Source organism: Silurus aristotelis (genome assembly GCF_946808225.1).
Source record: "Silurus aristotelis genome assembly, chromosome: 9".
In the NCBI taxonomy this organism is placed as follows: domain Eukaryota; kingdom Metazoa; phylum Chordata; class Actinopteri; order Siluriformes; family Siluridae; genus Silurus; species Silurus aristotelis.
Genome location: NC_139582.1, coordinates 21,096,248 through 21,112,254, shown reverse-complemented (window position 1 = coordinate 21,112,254; position 16,007 = coordinate 21,096,248). Strand labels below are relative to the sequence as shown.

General features: G+C 36.0%; 2 protein-coding genes across 6 annotated transcripts in view; one reads left to right on the top strand and one right to left on the bottom strand.

Annotated features, from left to right (window-relative positions):
- Nucleotides 1–7,208: 7,208 nt before the first annotated feature.
- On the top strand, nucleotides 7,209–10,455 carry klf11b (Kruppel like factor 11b). The gene is made up of 4 exons (XM_083550199.1): nucleotides 7,209–7,448; nucleotides 8,170–8,427; nucleotides 8,774–9,614; nucleotides 9,722–10,455. Exons 1-4 carry the CDS (start codon nucleotides 7,407–7,409, stop codon nucleotides 9,997–9,999), a joined length of 1,419 nt encoding a protein of 472 aa, XP_083406325.1. The 5' UTR covers nucleotides 7,209–7,406; the 3' UTR covers nucleotides 10,000–10,455.
- Nucleotides 10,456–14,887: 4,432 nt separating this feature from the next.
- Nucleotides 14,888–16,007, bottom strand: part of dhx32b (DEAH (Asp-Glu-Ala-His) box polypeptide 32b) — a 36,579-nt gene continuing 35,459 nt past the window's right edge. For all 5 annotated transcript variants that reach the window (XM_083550454.1, XM_083550455.1, XM_083550456.1 and 2 more), the window contains one exon: nucleotides 14,888–15,511. In XM_083550454.1, the coding sequence (XP_083406580.1) occupies nucleotides 15,349–15,511 (163 nt within the window). In that variant the 3' untranslated portion in view covers nucleotides 14,888–15,348. The remainder of the gene's footprint in view (nucleotides 15,512–16,007) is intronic.

Genomic DNA, 16,007 nt, shown 5'->3' with positions numbered 1-16,007 from the left:
TCTCTGACAGGGTTCAAAAATAAAGAGGACAGGACGTTTAAAGCTTGCACAATTACTGTTTTATCTTTTACATAATTCATTTTAGGAATTTACGGAGAATTGTCTAGAACAAGTCTTAGAGCTTTAAGATATACATTACAAGACTATTACATCAGAGCAAATTTTTTATACAATATTAATAAAACCAATAGTTAATAATTGCAACTCAAACAGGAATGTACGCTTAAGCTTGACTGTATAATGAGATGAGAATACTCTTAAGAAGGCTGTGTGCTGAGGTGTGTGTGGGAGGGGAGTTTTGTATGTTTACAAACGTACTAGGAGCAGTGGGTTGGAGATAAGAGGAGGAGAGCTCCGGTTAGTCTTTAACCAGGCAGCCAACGCCTGGACACCATGGCTCTCAGTGGTTAGCCATCTGCTTTCTGTTTACTACCCCCCTTCTTTCTCTTACCCTTTTTCTTTAGTGTTTTACTATCCATTTTGTTTCTGTACTTATTTTTTTTTTTTACATCTTGCACCTTCATGTTTTAGCATATCACTAAAATCTCAATGAGAACAGATAAAAATTGCTTTTAGCTTTTAATAGCAGGAAAAATACCAATGAAAGTGCTCAGTATCTACGTTGCTTTAACATTGCTGCTTTTTTTTTTTTTTCATTTCTATAATATATCAATGTTATTGATGGGTAACATGCTTTTAAGTGACATAAAAATACATTTAGAAATTGTATTACAGAGTGAAGGGATTTAAACAAGGAGGGCCATTTGAGGACACAGCTGCTCCAAGCCTATTCTAGTACACTCCCACATCCTGTCCTTTTAATTCATTAAACATCTTAAAAAAAACAAATGCATTTGACCACCACACTACTTTCTAAACAAATAATGGGCCAAAGAAAGGGTATTTCCCTTCATGACTTTGTTTTCAACATATCACAAGGGTGACACATACCTAACACTTTTTGTCATCGCTATTTCTGTTCTTCAAAAAAGAACAATATAATCACCAGAAAAACAAGTTTACTATAATACTTGATGTCTACACAGATGTTCGTGCTGGAATTAGTTTGATCATTTTGGAAATGCCCTGATAATGTTTCATGGATATTCTTGCTAAATGATTGGAACACCTCCACACATGCTCTACATAGTTCCTGCACTTTACTATTAAAGCTCCGATCAGTAATTCTAAAGAATTACATGTAATGTTTCTTATAGATCTTTCTTATAAATACAGAAATCGACATCAATCCGTGCAGGCAGAGTTCTTTATTACCCATACACTGTAAAGCATACGTAAACAAATTATGTTTTATGATACTTCATATTTTATATCGATAGATTATCTCAGTCCTGACTCTGTCTAAGGTGGCCTTGAACCCAACAATAAGCAACTATCATCACCCCTTCCAATTTATTAATATTTGACGAATGCTACCTTGAAGAAATAATAGCACTGATTTAATACATGTCAAACACGGTTAAGGGGACAGATATAGCTCTTCTGTCAAGCAGGATCATTCATAATTGGTCAAATATATAACAATAATAATACATTTTTGAAGAATGGAAATTTGGCTGTTATTGTCAATCATATTTAATGGTGTCATTTGCCATGTTTTTAAATACATTCTATTTCAAACAACATTAATTTGTGCAATTTGTGTATATCAATCATTCATGCCCATTCGGTCAAACCCTAGCTTGTCAAGCTCTAAGCTGGAACTCAGCGTGCCGACATTCAAGAAGGCAAATGATATTTATTTCCAGTTACAAGAACTGTTAGCTAAACACTAGCACAAGAGGCAATTTGTACCACAAAAGTGAATTTGTCTTTTATACTCCACTTCTCTTAGTTTATGTAAAGATTGTGTGTCTATGTTTAAGGCATGTTCTGCTATTCGTGCTTAGATGTCCTGATTATGTTACATGCACATTTCAACAAAGGGGATCAGTCAGTTAGTCATGCAGCATGTTATGGCCTGCATCATGTTGATCAGTTCTTAGCTTTTATAGGCACTTTTATACGCAATAGGCTGTTTTGCTTAAAAAACACTTCATAAATAAAATGATATATTATTAAAGGAGCCAGAGAGACGATTGTAAACTGAAAACAAATTTAAAAACATAGAACATGAGAACATGTTCCTAAGCATAAACACAGTCATATTCGCTGAATCATTTTTAAATCTGAATGTGCAGCAAATATGTTTTACTTTCAAAAATAAAGATATTCTACCTCTCTTATTGAATGTGTTCCGTGCTAACACCTGTGCAGTTTTACAGAGATGATGATTATATTCATAAACTTGCCTTGACATGCCCATTACTGATGCGTCATCATAGGTGAGCATTAAATGCTGACTTTCGAATATAACAATTTTTCCGTGTAGATTTTATCTACATATTAAGAATCTTAGAATATATTTAGAATATTAAAACATATTTAATGCCAGTAGTCTTGCTGTGTTATTTATTCAAAAGGTTTAAATGGAAACCTAATTTCAACACCTGTTTATTAGAGCAGGTTTTTATATATTTTATATTATACATTATGCACACTAATTCTTTAAATAAAAATGGTTTTTAATAAGCTTTCAATTTCAAATTAGTAAAAACTGTGAATAAACGTATTGAGTAAGATATTGTAAGGCAAACAATCAAGGAATTGAATATTACCAATACTAAAAACTTTTTCAAAAGCCACATTTTGCATTTTAATGAGTCACTTTTTGAGTTCTGTGCCTTTTTGAGACAAATGATCTGACTCACTAAAAAGTTGGACTTCCAATACACATACTGTATGCATCTCTGTTCATGAGAAAAAAATGCATGCTCAAATAAATTTTCCTTATAAAAACCGTCCATTTTGTTCATTCGCATTTGCTCAAAGCCAGGCATGAACGTATTTTCTACTCCAGTCACCCAGTGATTGGTGAATGTCCTGATTTAAATAGCAGCTTGCAGAGAAATAACATTTACATATTATATACCCTCATAAAAACAGTAGGTGAATTTTATGACTGACAAACAGTATAGACAAGGTTGAGTATAACAGGACATGTGACTACCCGTTGTGCAAAAAACTATATTATAACACTAAGTACAAGACCACTACTAACCTTATAGGCCCCAAAGAAACGTGTAAAGATACAGTGTTTCCGGCCTCTCTGGGACACAAGCATACGTACTGAAATCTAAATATAGCCGTGCTGAACTTTCCCTACTAATAAGGTAAACAGTGCCCCACCTCAAAACCTGATTGTTGCGATTTCACACGGTTTAGGAGTCATAATTAGTTTAGTTCTAAATGAAATTTATTTGAAAGTTGGAATCCAAATATACAGCAACAAATAATTAAGTATAGTTCACATATCAGCTATTTTTCTGATACGTGAAATGTTTTTATATAGTTTTAAACCAGGCAGGTTTCAGTGTTTTGTCTACGTGTGCTTCACACAGTAGGACCAGACTTGCTGACATTCAGCCTTCAACAAAACAAATCAACCTTGCCCTTTCACCCATATACACACCCACTAGAGAAGGCTCTAGAGTGGGCATATCGGTATATCAACGTATCATCAGGACTACTGCTGTGACTAACACCAATTGACACTTTCCACTGAGTTTAGCTGCCACTGAGCCACAAGCAGCATGCAAGTCTATACTTAACCCTACCAGGAATAGTGCTGCTCACATTTCCACAGTCCCCTCTGAAGTTTCACAGAGCAGAAGTACACTACTCGGTTGGGATTTGATTTGAGCTACATAACCTCTCCTCCAGTTTCTGTGCCACTCTTGTCCCACTTATATCACCACTAATGCCCACACATCACATGCAGCTTATATATTTTTGTTGGTATTTCTGTGTTGTTGGCAATGTGCCAGCTTTGGATCCGTATGGTTACGTGACTCAGGAAGAACTCTGTCCTCCTATCGACCTCCACACCTCCTCAGTGGGCTGACTCAGGCACATCCAGGAAATAGATGCCCAAAAACAGGATGATTGGGAAAAAAGATTTTGGGTATTTTTTGTTTTTTGTTTTTTGTTTACCTAAGTTACCAGACACTATCCTATATTATTGTATAATAATAATAATGTAGTGTAAGTGTAGTAGTTGATGCAACACTGCTAACAACAAAATCCCAGCAGCCAGAGAGCAAAACCAGATTTTTATTTTGCTCCACAAAAACTGTATGATGGTAGAGTAGATAGCCACATGCTAACAGCATAAATAATAAACAGTACAAAAGATTATCCTCCACTTTGTTGACCACAGATCATGGCTACACCATCTTGTTTTCAAAGGTTCACAAAACTGAGGCTCTTTTCACAATTCAAAGTATGCTTTTTGCAAGTCTATACAAAGCAACCATAACTGTGATCACACACAAATGCTTGTCTTTCACAGCTCACATCCTTCCGCCGTCAGTAAACTGTTTGTACTGACAGGTGAATTTTATTTATTTTGCTTTGGATTTCTGCTGCTTTTATGAAGAAAGCTGGAAAAAAATTAGCTTTTAGCGATCTCTCATTTTGCTTTAAAGCTCAGAAATTCCAGAAAGCTGTAGCTGTTGACACCTTTGAGAATAGAATAGGGTTCCTTTCAAAATAGTTATATAATAACATTATTATAAAAACTGATAACACCATAATATCTACACATGTACATGCATAATTTAATAGTAGCACCATGATCCAGGAAGTGCAAGAACAGGTGTTATGTTTTTCAAAATAATTTTTGAAATATAGTGCTATACTTGTTTTATTTACATTTATTTTATAATAAATACTTATTTAGGTTCCCTGGTGGTCTAGTGGTTAGGATGCGGTGCTCTCACCGCTGTGGCCCGGGGTTCGATCCCCGGTCAGGGAACCAACCTCAGCCACTTTCAGTGCCGGTCATAAGCCCGGGTAAATGGGGAGGATTGCGTTAGGAAGGGCAGCCAGCATAAAAACATGTGCCAAATCAAACATGCGGATGATCCACTGTGGCGCCCCCTAACAGGAGAAGCCGAATGAAAGGTTTTTTTTTTTATAATAAATACTTATTTATTGAATTTGCTCATTGTGTAATTAGAAATAGCTCTTTGATGGCTCATCCAACTTCCAAGCATCTATCCAAGCAAACTATACTAGCAGATAAACCATTAAAGTGTAATAATTCATAAAACATTCATAATCCTTGGTTTACCTCAAACTACATAAATCAAATGATTTTAAACCATAATGCCAAAGGTGTGTGATGAGCAGGAACTTGTCGTATAGAAACCTTTGGTCAGATGTAAGCCTTTTATATATAAGACCAATCCTTTCAACCTTAACCATTTTTATTAATAATACTAGCCTATTTATCAGAAATAATCTATAAAAGCAAAGCAATAGGTGTTGATTTTTCTTAGTAATGTTTGGTTAAGGAGTGTATTTTGCACATGCCATGCATAGATTTTCATGCTCTTGCCTACCTGGGTAATGAAATAACTACTCATCAAATCAGAGTCTGGCAGCTCCTTGTATACCTTTGCTGTTATTGAGATTGTCAGCTCTAAACATAACCCTATAAAATGCAGTAGGTTTTGTTAGTGGTTCCAGTAGTTGTTAAGAATAGTGCTAGTTCTTGCTGGTATTAGCTCACACAACTTAATGTAGGTAACTATCATTTTGCCAAGAAGGAATTAATATTTGTTATATAACACTTTATTTATTGTTTGTTTGTTTGCTTGATTGCTTGTTTTACTTACATCCAGTCTTTTGAAGCAGTAAATGGCATAAAGCAACATCAAGCATTTTCAGTGCATTCTTGAATTCTCGATTCTGATTAGTAATGTGATGATCTAAAAGTTTATTTATTTTTTGTTTTATGTCCTTAAAGAGGGAGAGAACGAGAGAGAGAGAGAGAGAGAGAGAGAGAGAGAGAGAGAGAGAGAGAGAATAGAAAAGCTGGTAAGGAAACTATTTATAGCTTTAATAACAGGGATGATAGGAACTAACTTGCTATTTACATGTGACTATTAAGAAATACAAAAAAGGATTTTGGATCGAGGATTTTTTAAACAATACATTCATTTAATTTTAGAATTGTTGTCAAACTGCTATGGTATAAGTAGTGTAAACAAAATGTCTAAATGCTAAATAGAGTTGATAAAAAATTTATTCTAACTCCAAGAGGGTGAAAACGACTGCAGTACAACTTTCCACTTTTAATATATATATTTATTATACTTATACTTAATTATACTATATATATTTATATTACCATGACTTTTTATTCTGACAGTAAATTACAGTGCTTTAACCAACTTTACATAATATTTGTTAAGAGCACATTGCAATAATTACTTTAGCCATTTTGGTCCTTATGAAATTATGACAAAAGTAGGATTTTGGGTCGTCATTAGGTAATATTTTAAGTAATTAAGAAAATGCTGCTCAATTTAATTCCACAATATGCATTGCTGATAGAAACTCAGTGTCATTTCTCTTAGTGTTACCATATTTAATTCAAGTAAAGAAGTCCTATATTCATAGATAAACTGTCAAACCAGCTCTTGATTTATGCTGAACATATACATGTTTGTATGGGAGAGGGTTGAGATTTAGATATGAGGGAAAAGGAGTCAACTTGTCAATAAGTGTCTCCCATTATGCTTATATAAGCATGTTAAGATATGGTTTGTTCATGAGTAATCTGCAACTCAGGGCTGTTTTATGGCAAACATGTGCATGTTTAATAATTTGCTTATAGATCTGTGTTCCTCATTCCTGTGCTGTACAGATTGCTAAAGCATTCATCAGATCATCCCTAGGGTGGCACAGTGGGCAGCATTGGTCCAACCACTACAGCCATAGAGGTCCGAACTCTTGAACTCTTCATAAAACTTTGTTTTGCTCCCAAAGGACTTAATGAAAAAAAAAAAAAATAGATAGAGGTGCCATGTATGAGCGGTGCTTCTCCTGTTACAGCTGACCCACCCGGCCAAGCCTAGCGCTGTTACTCACTGTTTCAACGCTTTACTCAAGGCTCTTGTGACCTTTCGCACAGTTTCCCGGCACGCGGTTCACCGGGTTTGTTCTGACACCGCTGACTCCCCCGACACGCCCACCCGCGGCCGCGCACCCCACTTCGTCCAATCGCGTCGCTGACATGCGCTGATCACGCGTCCTTTCGCACGCTATTGGACGAGAAGCCACGCATGCTCGTTTCTCATTGGCAGCATGTTGCCACCAGCCAGTCTGTTGTGAATTTTGTTTTTCTATTTTTTTCCCCCCATGACTTGTTTTACTCAGCTGGGGCCAGGGCTGAGTTGTGAAAGCGAATTGAATTCCGGTCTCAATCGGCACTACACGGGCGTTCAGTAGTACGGACTCCTTTGTTCTGTTCTGTGATAAGAGGCATTTTTGAATACATGTCCACGCGGCTTTTCCCGAATATAGACGAATCATCTCAGGTAAGAACAAATATACACACTTATTTACTCACTACTAACGTTAGAACTGCAAGTACACTCATAGTTATTGTTGATTCACACAAAGTCCCCATATTACATGTATATTACTCACCATAAACAGGCATTTACTACTTAATCCTATTGTTATTTTGTATTTTGGTGGCTACTTTTTGGCTGGTGAGTTTGTATTTGCTTCATGATTTTACACCCATAGAAAACTAGGGTTCCTCAAGGGTTCATTAGATGGTTCGGTCTTTCTAAATTGGTTCTACTTAGGGGAACCTTCTGATATACATTTCAAAGTATCTTCATGAACTGTACTAGAGAGACAAAGGGGAAGGTGATGGATGGGTCCTAAAAGTGGCTTTGCACAGCTGCAGTTTGTTTTGTGTAAATTGTGTAACAATTTGATGTAAAGACTAAACAGAAGTCTCAGAATGAGCTGAAAACTCTTAATAATTGCAGTTCTGTCCATCCAGTAGGTCTGTAAACAACTCCTCACTTTGTTGTGTGTGTGTGTGTGTGTGTGTGTGTGTGTACGTGCATGTGTGAGAGAGATTGGGAGGGGCATAGTGTGAATCATAACTGTTTTACACATTGGGAATAGTTGGCTTCCTGAAGCACAAAGGGCATTTTTTTTCTTTTCAAGCTGCATTTTTTTTACAAGAGCATCCAGGAAAGTCCTCCTAAAGTGTATATTATGTATTCGTGTCCTTCTCAGGGAGCTCAGATGGATGTTTACAGACCGTATATGGAGAGGCGAAGGCATGACAGTGAGCACTCTTTGTGCAGCGTGCCAGAGTCCAACGATCTGGAGGCGGCTGAAGCTCTTGTCTGCATGAGCTCCTGGTTTCAGTCATCCCAAAGATCCGGCAGCTTGAAACCTCGTCCTCTGACCCCAGCCTCTGATTCGTGCGATTCCCTCTTGCATCCTGAACCCCCGGAGACCCATGGAGACTTTGTTTCTCTCTCCTCCTTGGTAAGAAAGCTTAACAGACAAAGGCAATCTTAAGGAAAAGCGCAATATACATTTATAAGCTGTTTCTTAAAAATCAAAACTTTCCCACAAATAACACGCAGCCTTGTGATATGTGAATTCGGGATCTTCACAGTGTTTAATTGTTTGCCCGAGATGGCTTTATGGTTGCTCAGATATTTGTAGTTGTATAGATAAGCCTCCTCTGCTGGATGAACTTCAGCATGAGTGTCCGTGTGCAATTAATTACTTGGCACTATAAACATATATATTTTGGATGGTTTTCACGTGTTCGTATTGTAGACCGCAACGCAACGTCTAACATTTTTTTATCTTCCTCTTTCCTCAGTGTATGACGCCACCTCACAGCCCCAGTTTTGCTGAGACCACTGCTCACATCCCAGTTCCCTCTTCACCCTGCCCTGTAAAAAAGACTTGCACCAGTATAATCAGTGCCAGACTCCAGCAACCTGTCGTGACCTCCAGTTCTGAGATGTCAGCTCCTGGGAGGTTTCCCACTTCTGAGAAACCTTCCTTTCAACCTTGCAGATCCATGGCTACCAGCGTCATCCGGCACACAGCTGACAGTTCAGTTTACCAGAACATTCCACACACTGTCCAACATCAACAATCGACCCCCATACACATTCAGCCGCCAAAACAGCCACAAGTTCCTTTACCAGCCTTTTCACCTTGCCAATCCCACACATCCAGCACCACATCAGCAACATGTGTAAACAGCAGTAGCCAGTCCTCCAGTGACAAAATCATTTTCAAATCTACTTCTAATTCACCACTTTCCACAGCCAGTCCACCTATCATATGCCAGATGTTCCCAGTGGCTCAACCAGGACTTATTTCCGCAGCATTTATCCAGAGTTCTGCTTCAAAGTCAATTTTGTCACAACCAATATTTGTTGGTTCTTCAGTTCCACAAGGTACTGTGATGCTGGTAATGCCCCGGGCTTCTGTATCTCAGACATCGCCGTGCTCACAGCAGGCAGTTGTGACTGTGGGCAACACCAAACTATTGCCTCTGGCACCAGCACCTATCTATCTACCCTCAGGGCAGAGTTGCACCACACAATCAGAGTTCTCTCGTAGGCGCAACTATGTTTGCAGCTTCCCTGGCTGTCGGAAAACTTATTTTAAAAGCTCTCACCTCAAGGCACACCTTAGAACACACACAGGTAAGGACAAATCAGATTTGCTGGATTACTTGAGTATGCATACTGTTTACATAGCAGTCAGAAAATGTGTAGTGTTTCTCTAAGTGTCTTTTTGTTCGTTCCTGCAGGCGAGAAGCCATTCAGCTGTAACTGGGAGGGCTGCGACAAAAAATTTGCACGCTCCGATGAGCTTTCCCGTCACCGGAGAACACACACCGGCGAGAAAAAGTTCATCTGCCCTGTTTGCGACAGGCGCTTTATGCGCAGTGACCACCTTACTAAACATGCTCGCCGTCACATGACCACCAAGAAGGTACCCTCCTGGCAAACAGAGGTTCGAAATCTCAACAAAATTACAACAGCCAAGGCTCTGCCAATCAGCATGCTGTTACCGGCCTCAAACTAAATCTGATTGGAGCAAATCTTTTATTTCAGTTACACATAGACTCTTTATTGGAATGACGAGGCTAATTCTCATGGACAAATATGGACATGCACTGGACTCTCTCTTGTTTTCCATTCATTTTGTACACTTTGCAACGAACGCAATGTTTTGTTTACTCACTTTATAATCATTCATGCACTCTTTTTTTTTTTTTTGCCAAAGTCTTTGTACTATGTTTGTCTTAATTATGTTTATATATATATATATATATATATATATATATATATATATATATATATATATATATATATAATATTTTTTTTTTTCTTTTTCAATTGTGTTGGAAATAAATGGCCTGTTTCTTACTGCCTAATACAGGACAATTAGGAACATTTATGGATCTTTGTATGAATAATTATCTGAACTCTGCTAATCATATAATTTAATACTCATTTTCAGTAAACGGTGATGAATCAATAGTCTTTTTTTACTGTTTTTTTTTTTATTTTTTATTCTGAGTGTTGTGCTGGGACATGTGAAACTCACACCTAAAGAAAGTGAAAAATGCAGTTTACATTGAAACAGGAAGTATGGACTTAAAAAGAAAAAAAAAAAGACATTTATAGTGATGATGAGGTGTTGAGTATTTAATCTGTGACACACACTCTTTTGTTAGGTCATGTTTTTTCCTCTGACATTTTGCTGACTCAGATAGAGAGCATTTCCTGTGTGCTTCATTGAAGTATGGGAATGAAGATCTTTTGTATCACATTCAGTACAGTTTAAAGACTTGCTCACAGATGGCATTTTGAGGTTGACCACAACTTGGATGGATGCACAACACTTTATGGATGGTTAAAACAAGACATTTAGCTAGAAATGGCAGTTTATTGTCAATGTCTTCTCTCAAACTAGCGAGAAAAAAAAACCTGACCAGAATATTAATTTCACTTAATGCAATTAGAAAGTTGAAATTTCGGTGTGAAAAAGAACGGTTTCTGAAAAGCATACATAATCCACACTTAAGGTGCTGACCCAGTCAAACATATAGTATTTTCTTAACAACAAAATCTATGAATTTTGAACCAAAAATCTGTTTGGAGATGACCTGCATTTATGCAATTCTGCATATTCATTCCAATCACTAATTATTAGACACTACTCAGGTAACTGTGCTTGACAGCAGCATTATTATCAGCAAACATTTTTGAAAAAGTTGTTTAAGTACATCTTTAAAGTAAAATATTGTAATAAAAAAATAAAAATAAATATATATATATATATATATATATATATATATATATATATATATATATATTAAAACGATGTTTGATAGTATGCACAACATTTTGCATAAATAAAGTGTTTACTCTGATTACTTGAAATGCTCACTTGTAAGATCAGCTGGAAAGTTGTATAGTGATATTTGAAAAGTCCCTTAAAAAAGATCTAATTAATAAAAAACAAACTAAAAATATTAGTAATTAGTTGATCACTTACATACTTACTTACTTAATTCAACCCCATTAGCATGTACCTTAAAAACAACCCTAAATAGCCATTGTATTTTATATAAGCTTCATAGTACACACACTTCCCCAGAGTGAACAAAATTCTTTTGTTTCTCTTTAGTGAAAGAAAGCAGGCAAGTCCCCTACACACCCAGTAACGCCGTTACTTACGGGCCAATAGAATGGCGTGGCTGACTGTAGCGCTGAGAGGCGTGACCAATCAGATTTCAGAAGTGACACCCGCCTCCCGCCGTACCTTTTTACGCGTGTAACGTTCACAGCATCAGTTCGGACAGCGACACACTGTGAGCAGATACAGTATTACAAATTACTGCTGAAAAACTTTTTTTTTTTTTTTTATTGCAGGCAAAAAAAAAAAAAATAATAAAATAAATATAAAATTATATATATATATATATATATATATATATATATATATATATATATATATATATATAATTATTTAAGACTTATTAGGCAGCAAAATCATACTAAATAATGCGGCAAAATGTCTAAGTTAAAAGAATTTAAAATTAAATACTAAAGAAACAAAGCTATACTCTTGGGCAAAACAAAATGGCAATATAAAGTTAAAATAAGTAATATTTCTATATAAAGTTAAAGTAAGTAAGGAATATCATTTTCAATTGAACCTCAGATTAATTGCAGACGGTTTATTTATTCATTTTTTTCAGAAAAAAAGTGGCCAGTAAAATATTCCTTAAATATTTAGTGAAATCTAATGTTTTTTTTTTATAGTGGTAATGATGTTTTCCCCTAAACAATTCAATGCAGTAAAAGTAAACAAACAAAAAGTGTCACCAGAAGTCTTGCATTCTTTTAATTCTTGCTTAATGCCTGACTGATTGTTTGTAGATGAGACCATTAAAAGCTCATGTTGCATCTCGACCTGAGTGCATGTGTGTGAATCATTTGTCATATTAATTTCATATGATGCAAAACTAAATATTAATACTTACAATAATATGTTTTGTGTAATTGGCAGCTGTAGCGCCATTAAATTACACACATATTTAGTAGAAAAATATAAACCATATCATTTATCATTTCATGTGCGCTTTTATTTTTAACCAGTATAAAAAGGTGCAATACAACAGCAAAAAAGCTACAGCATATGACAAATGTCCATATTTAACAAAAATAAATAAATAAATAAATAAATAAAAATAAAAAATGTTTGCAATTAATAATGCAAATTCTTTTATTATTTTATAATTTTTTTATTGTTTATTGAGGACCTTTAATTTGAATCTGCTTAGTAAAACGCAGGGAAAAAGACGTCGGCACAGCATGGTAAGTTAAAGTGTGTTTTAGTGTTTATTCTACACATCTATAGTATAATAGCACATCCGATGCAGGTTCTTCCTTTGGAAACAAGCAGCCAATGAACTAAGTTTCCTTTTTGTATTATATGTGATTGTCGTAAATTGTGTTGCTGCGTGGAAGAAAAAATATGTGCACAAATAAGAGAGTTAAGCCGTTAAAGTGACCTTATTTCTGTTTAAAATGTTAACAAAGACAACATTTATGTATTAAATGTATTTGGTTTTTATATTTTTAGTTTTACTTTATATTCAGATGGACTTTTAGTGAACTTTATAAAAAGCTTAATTTATATCAGTAAAAGCAGATAGCATGTACAAAATTTACATTTACATTTATTTGTATTTGTATTATGTATATTTATTACAATGTATAAGTTTATGCAGTATATGCATGTATAAGTATGTTTATGCAGCTTGCATATTTCTTAAATGCCATAATCTTATACCTGTACTATGCAATGCCAATAAAGTTGTATCTATCTATTTAAAGATCTTAGATGTAGTGCTGGAACATTGTCCAGTTTAACTGCTATAATAATGATGCTAATAAAAAGCGTTTATTAAAACATCCTGAATTGTTCAGGTATATCAGAGCCAGGAACCTCTAACTAGATCCCTTGGGGCAGTGGTCCCCAACCTTTTTTGCACCACGGACCGGTTTAATGTCGGACAATATTTTCACGGACCGGTTTAATGTCGGACAATATTTTCACGGACAACAAAATAAAATGATACGACCGGCATAAAAACTCATATTTTTAAAATATAATAATAAACGTGAATCCAATGTGTTGTTTTTTTGTTTATTTTGCTCTCTTGGGGGTTTTAAATTAGCGGTAATGTATTATGTGTTAGTGGCCGGAGCCCCTTTGAGAAGGTAGCGGATGTTAGTAGGACATGTGACCGAGGCATCATGACATGTATCAGGAGTGAGTCATAGACAGATGTGGTGGAGAGAATCCACAATTTTTCCCAAATAAAACATCGTTCAGAATCAGATAATTAATAAAACGGAAATAATGTAAGTTATGTATTCTTTCTGTGCGGCCCAGTGCCGGTCCGGGGCCCAGCAGTGCCGGTCCGGGGCCCAGCAGTGCCGGTCCGGGGCCCAGCAGTGCCGGTCCGGGGCCCAGCAGTGCCGGTCCGGGGCCCGGGGGTTTGGGACCACTCCCCTAGGGTCCATAGCCCTGAGCAATGCTTCAGTGAGTGAGAGACGCAAGTGTGTCCTTACTATGTTATCTTCATGCACACTGGATCTGCTCTCAGTGCTGCAGTCTGTGTAGACAAACATCATACACATTTATACCAACATTCAGCATTAGCTGATCATTTTAAACATTAATTTAGTTAAAAAGCTTTTTTTTTTTACCTGCTTGTGTTCAGCATTGGTTTTATTTGACCGATCGTCACTGTGAATCACTATATATATTTTATAAAGTTTATACTTTTTAATTATCTACCTTATTTCTACCTTCTGTATGTGTATGTGAGAAATAAAATTTGATTTGAATATAGGAGTTAATGTAGCTTTTTTGACATAACCACTGGACATGGCAAATTATATTTTGTATTATAAAACTTTTCACAAAATCACAAACATGACTATCTATCTATCTATCTATCTATCTATCTATCTATCTATCTATCTATCTATCTATCTATCTATCTATCTATCTATCTATCTATCTATCTATCTATCTATCTAAAACCCCATATATAACACTAACCCTGTGTATTCAGAATAACCACACTCTGACTTGTACAATTTTGTTTATAATTATAAATAGGTATAATTATAATTCTCTTCCCGTGGGCTCACCACCTGCAGGAGGGACCGTAAGGGACAGTGCTGTGAGGATTGGGCAGCAGTCGAAGGCAGGGGCCTGCTTAGACTGCTGCCCCCGCGACCCGAATTACGGATAAGCAGGGGAAAATGAATGAATGAATGAATGATTCTCTTATGATTTTAATATCTTGTCCAAAAGCACTGACACTGGAGACTCATTACAAAAATGCAAAATAAACACATCAGAATTGAAAACTCAAAAGCACTGTTGTATAAACTGGTTTATTATCATAGTGCAATCAATTCCAAAATGCATTACCAGACCAGATGAATACATAACCACAGTGGTTGACAAATCATATAACAAACATAAAAACTAAACCTGCAATTTTACAGTGCTAGTGACAAAAACCCCTGTATTTAATGCTAATTGTAGTCTGTATTCAAAAAGAGCAGTCGAATTTAGAGTCTTTGAGGGCAACTCATGACAACTCAGTCACTAGACATTAAAAATACAGCATAACTGCTTCAGTTACTGTACAGCAGTATTTACATACATGTTCCTCATTGACTTTCTAATCACACAATATTACAGTGCTGGTTCTAGAGGTTCATATTACCCCTGAAGTAAAGCTGTATACTGTTCTGCATCACTATACAAGTGATTAAACTCTGTTCTTATCTTTTACCCTGTAGTTGAGGCTATGGTTGATATAACATACCATGTTTACTGTATGATACAGCGTTCTCCTCCTGCGCTGTTGCTGTGGGTTTGCACTTTACTCTTACTCTGTGCTGCTGTGCCATGACTTTTAATATACTGCAGTATGTCCTTACTCTCACTAGAGGGCAGGTTGTAGAAGAAATACTGAGGAGTCATCTGGATGAACCTGGCCATGATACAAAAACAGAACACAAAAGTGAGAAACTTCTCAGTAGATCAACCATTAATTATATTATGAAAATAGAGAAAGAGAGAGAGAGAGAGTGAGAGAGAGGAAAAAACACATAAAACACAAAAAGATCATATAGTATATAATGCAATACATGTACAGTAGACATTAGTAAAAATAATGATGTTTATAAACTGTTTATAAAACAGTTGGTAGGAAATGATATACAATTGTGACTTTCCAAATTTTTCTAAATGACCGACATACTGAATCAAATTACAAACATTACCATAGTTACCACAGCAATGATTCAAACAGAGGACATTTTTAAACAGTGTGTGATGCGCCAACCCTCACCAAATAAATCATCCACATTGTATGGAAAAATGTTTCTGACTTTTCTGCCAGGTAAGTAACTGTAGGCATCCAGACTCCAAATAAGTCATTATCCCGGTAATACGGTACTTCAGGTAAACGTTTAATGTTGTGAGGG

Excerpts from the sequence above, each read along its gene's own strand:
- klf11b (XM_083550199.1), top strand. The coding sequence starts at position 7,407 with ATGTCCACGCGGCTTTTCCCGAATATAGACGAATCATCTCAG. Across the intron at positions 7,449-8,169 it reads ATATAGACGAATCATCTCAG|GGAGCTCAGATGGATGTTTA; the intron begins GTAAGAACAAAT and ends TGTCCTTCTCAG. Across the intron at positions 9,615-9,721 it reads ACACCTTAGAACACACACAG|GCGAGAAGCCATTCAGCTGT; the intron begins GTAAGGACAAAT and ends TCGTTCCTGCAG.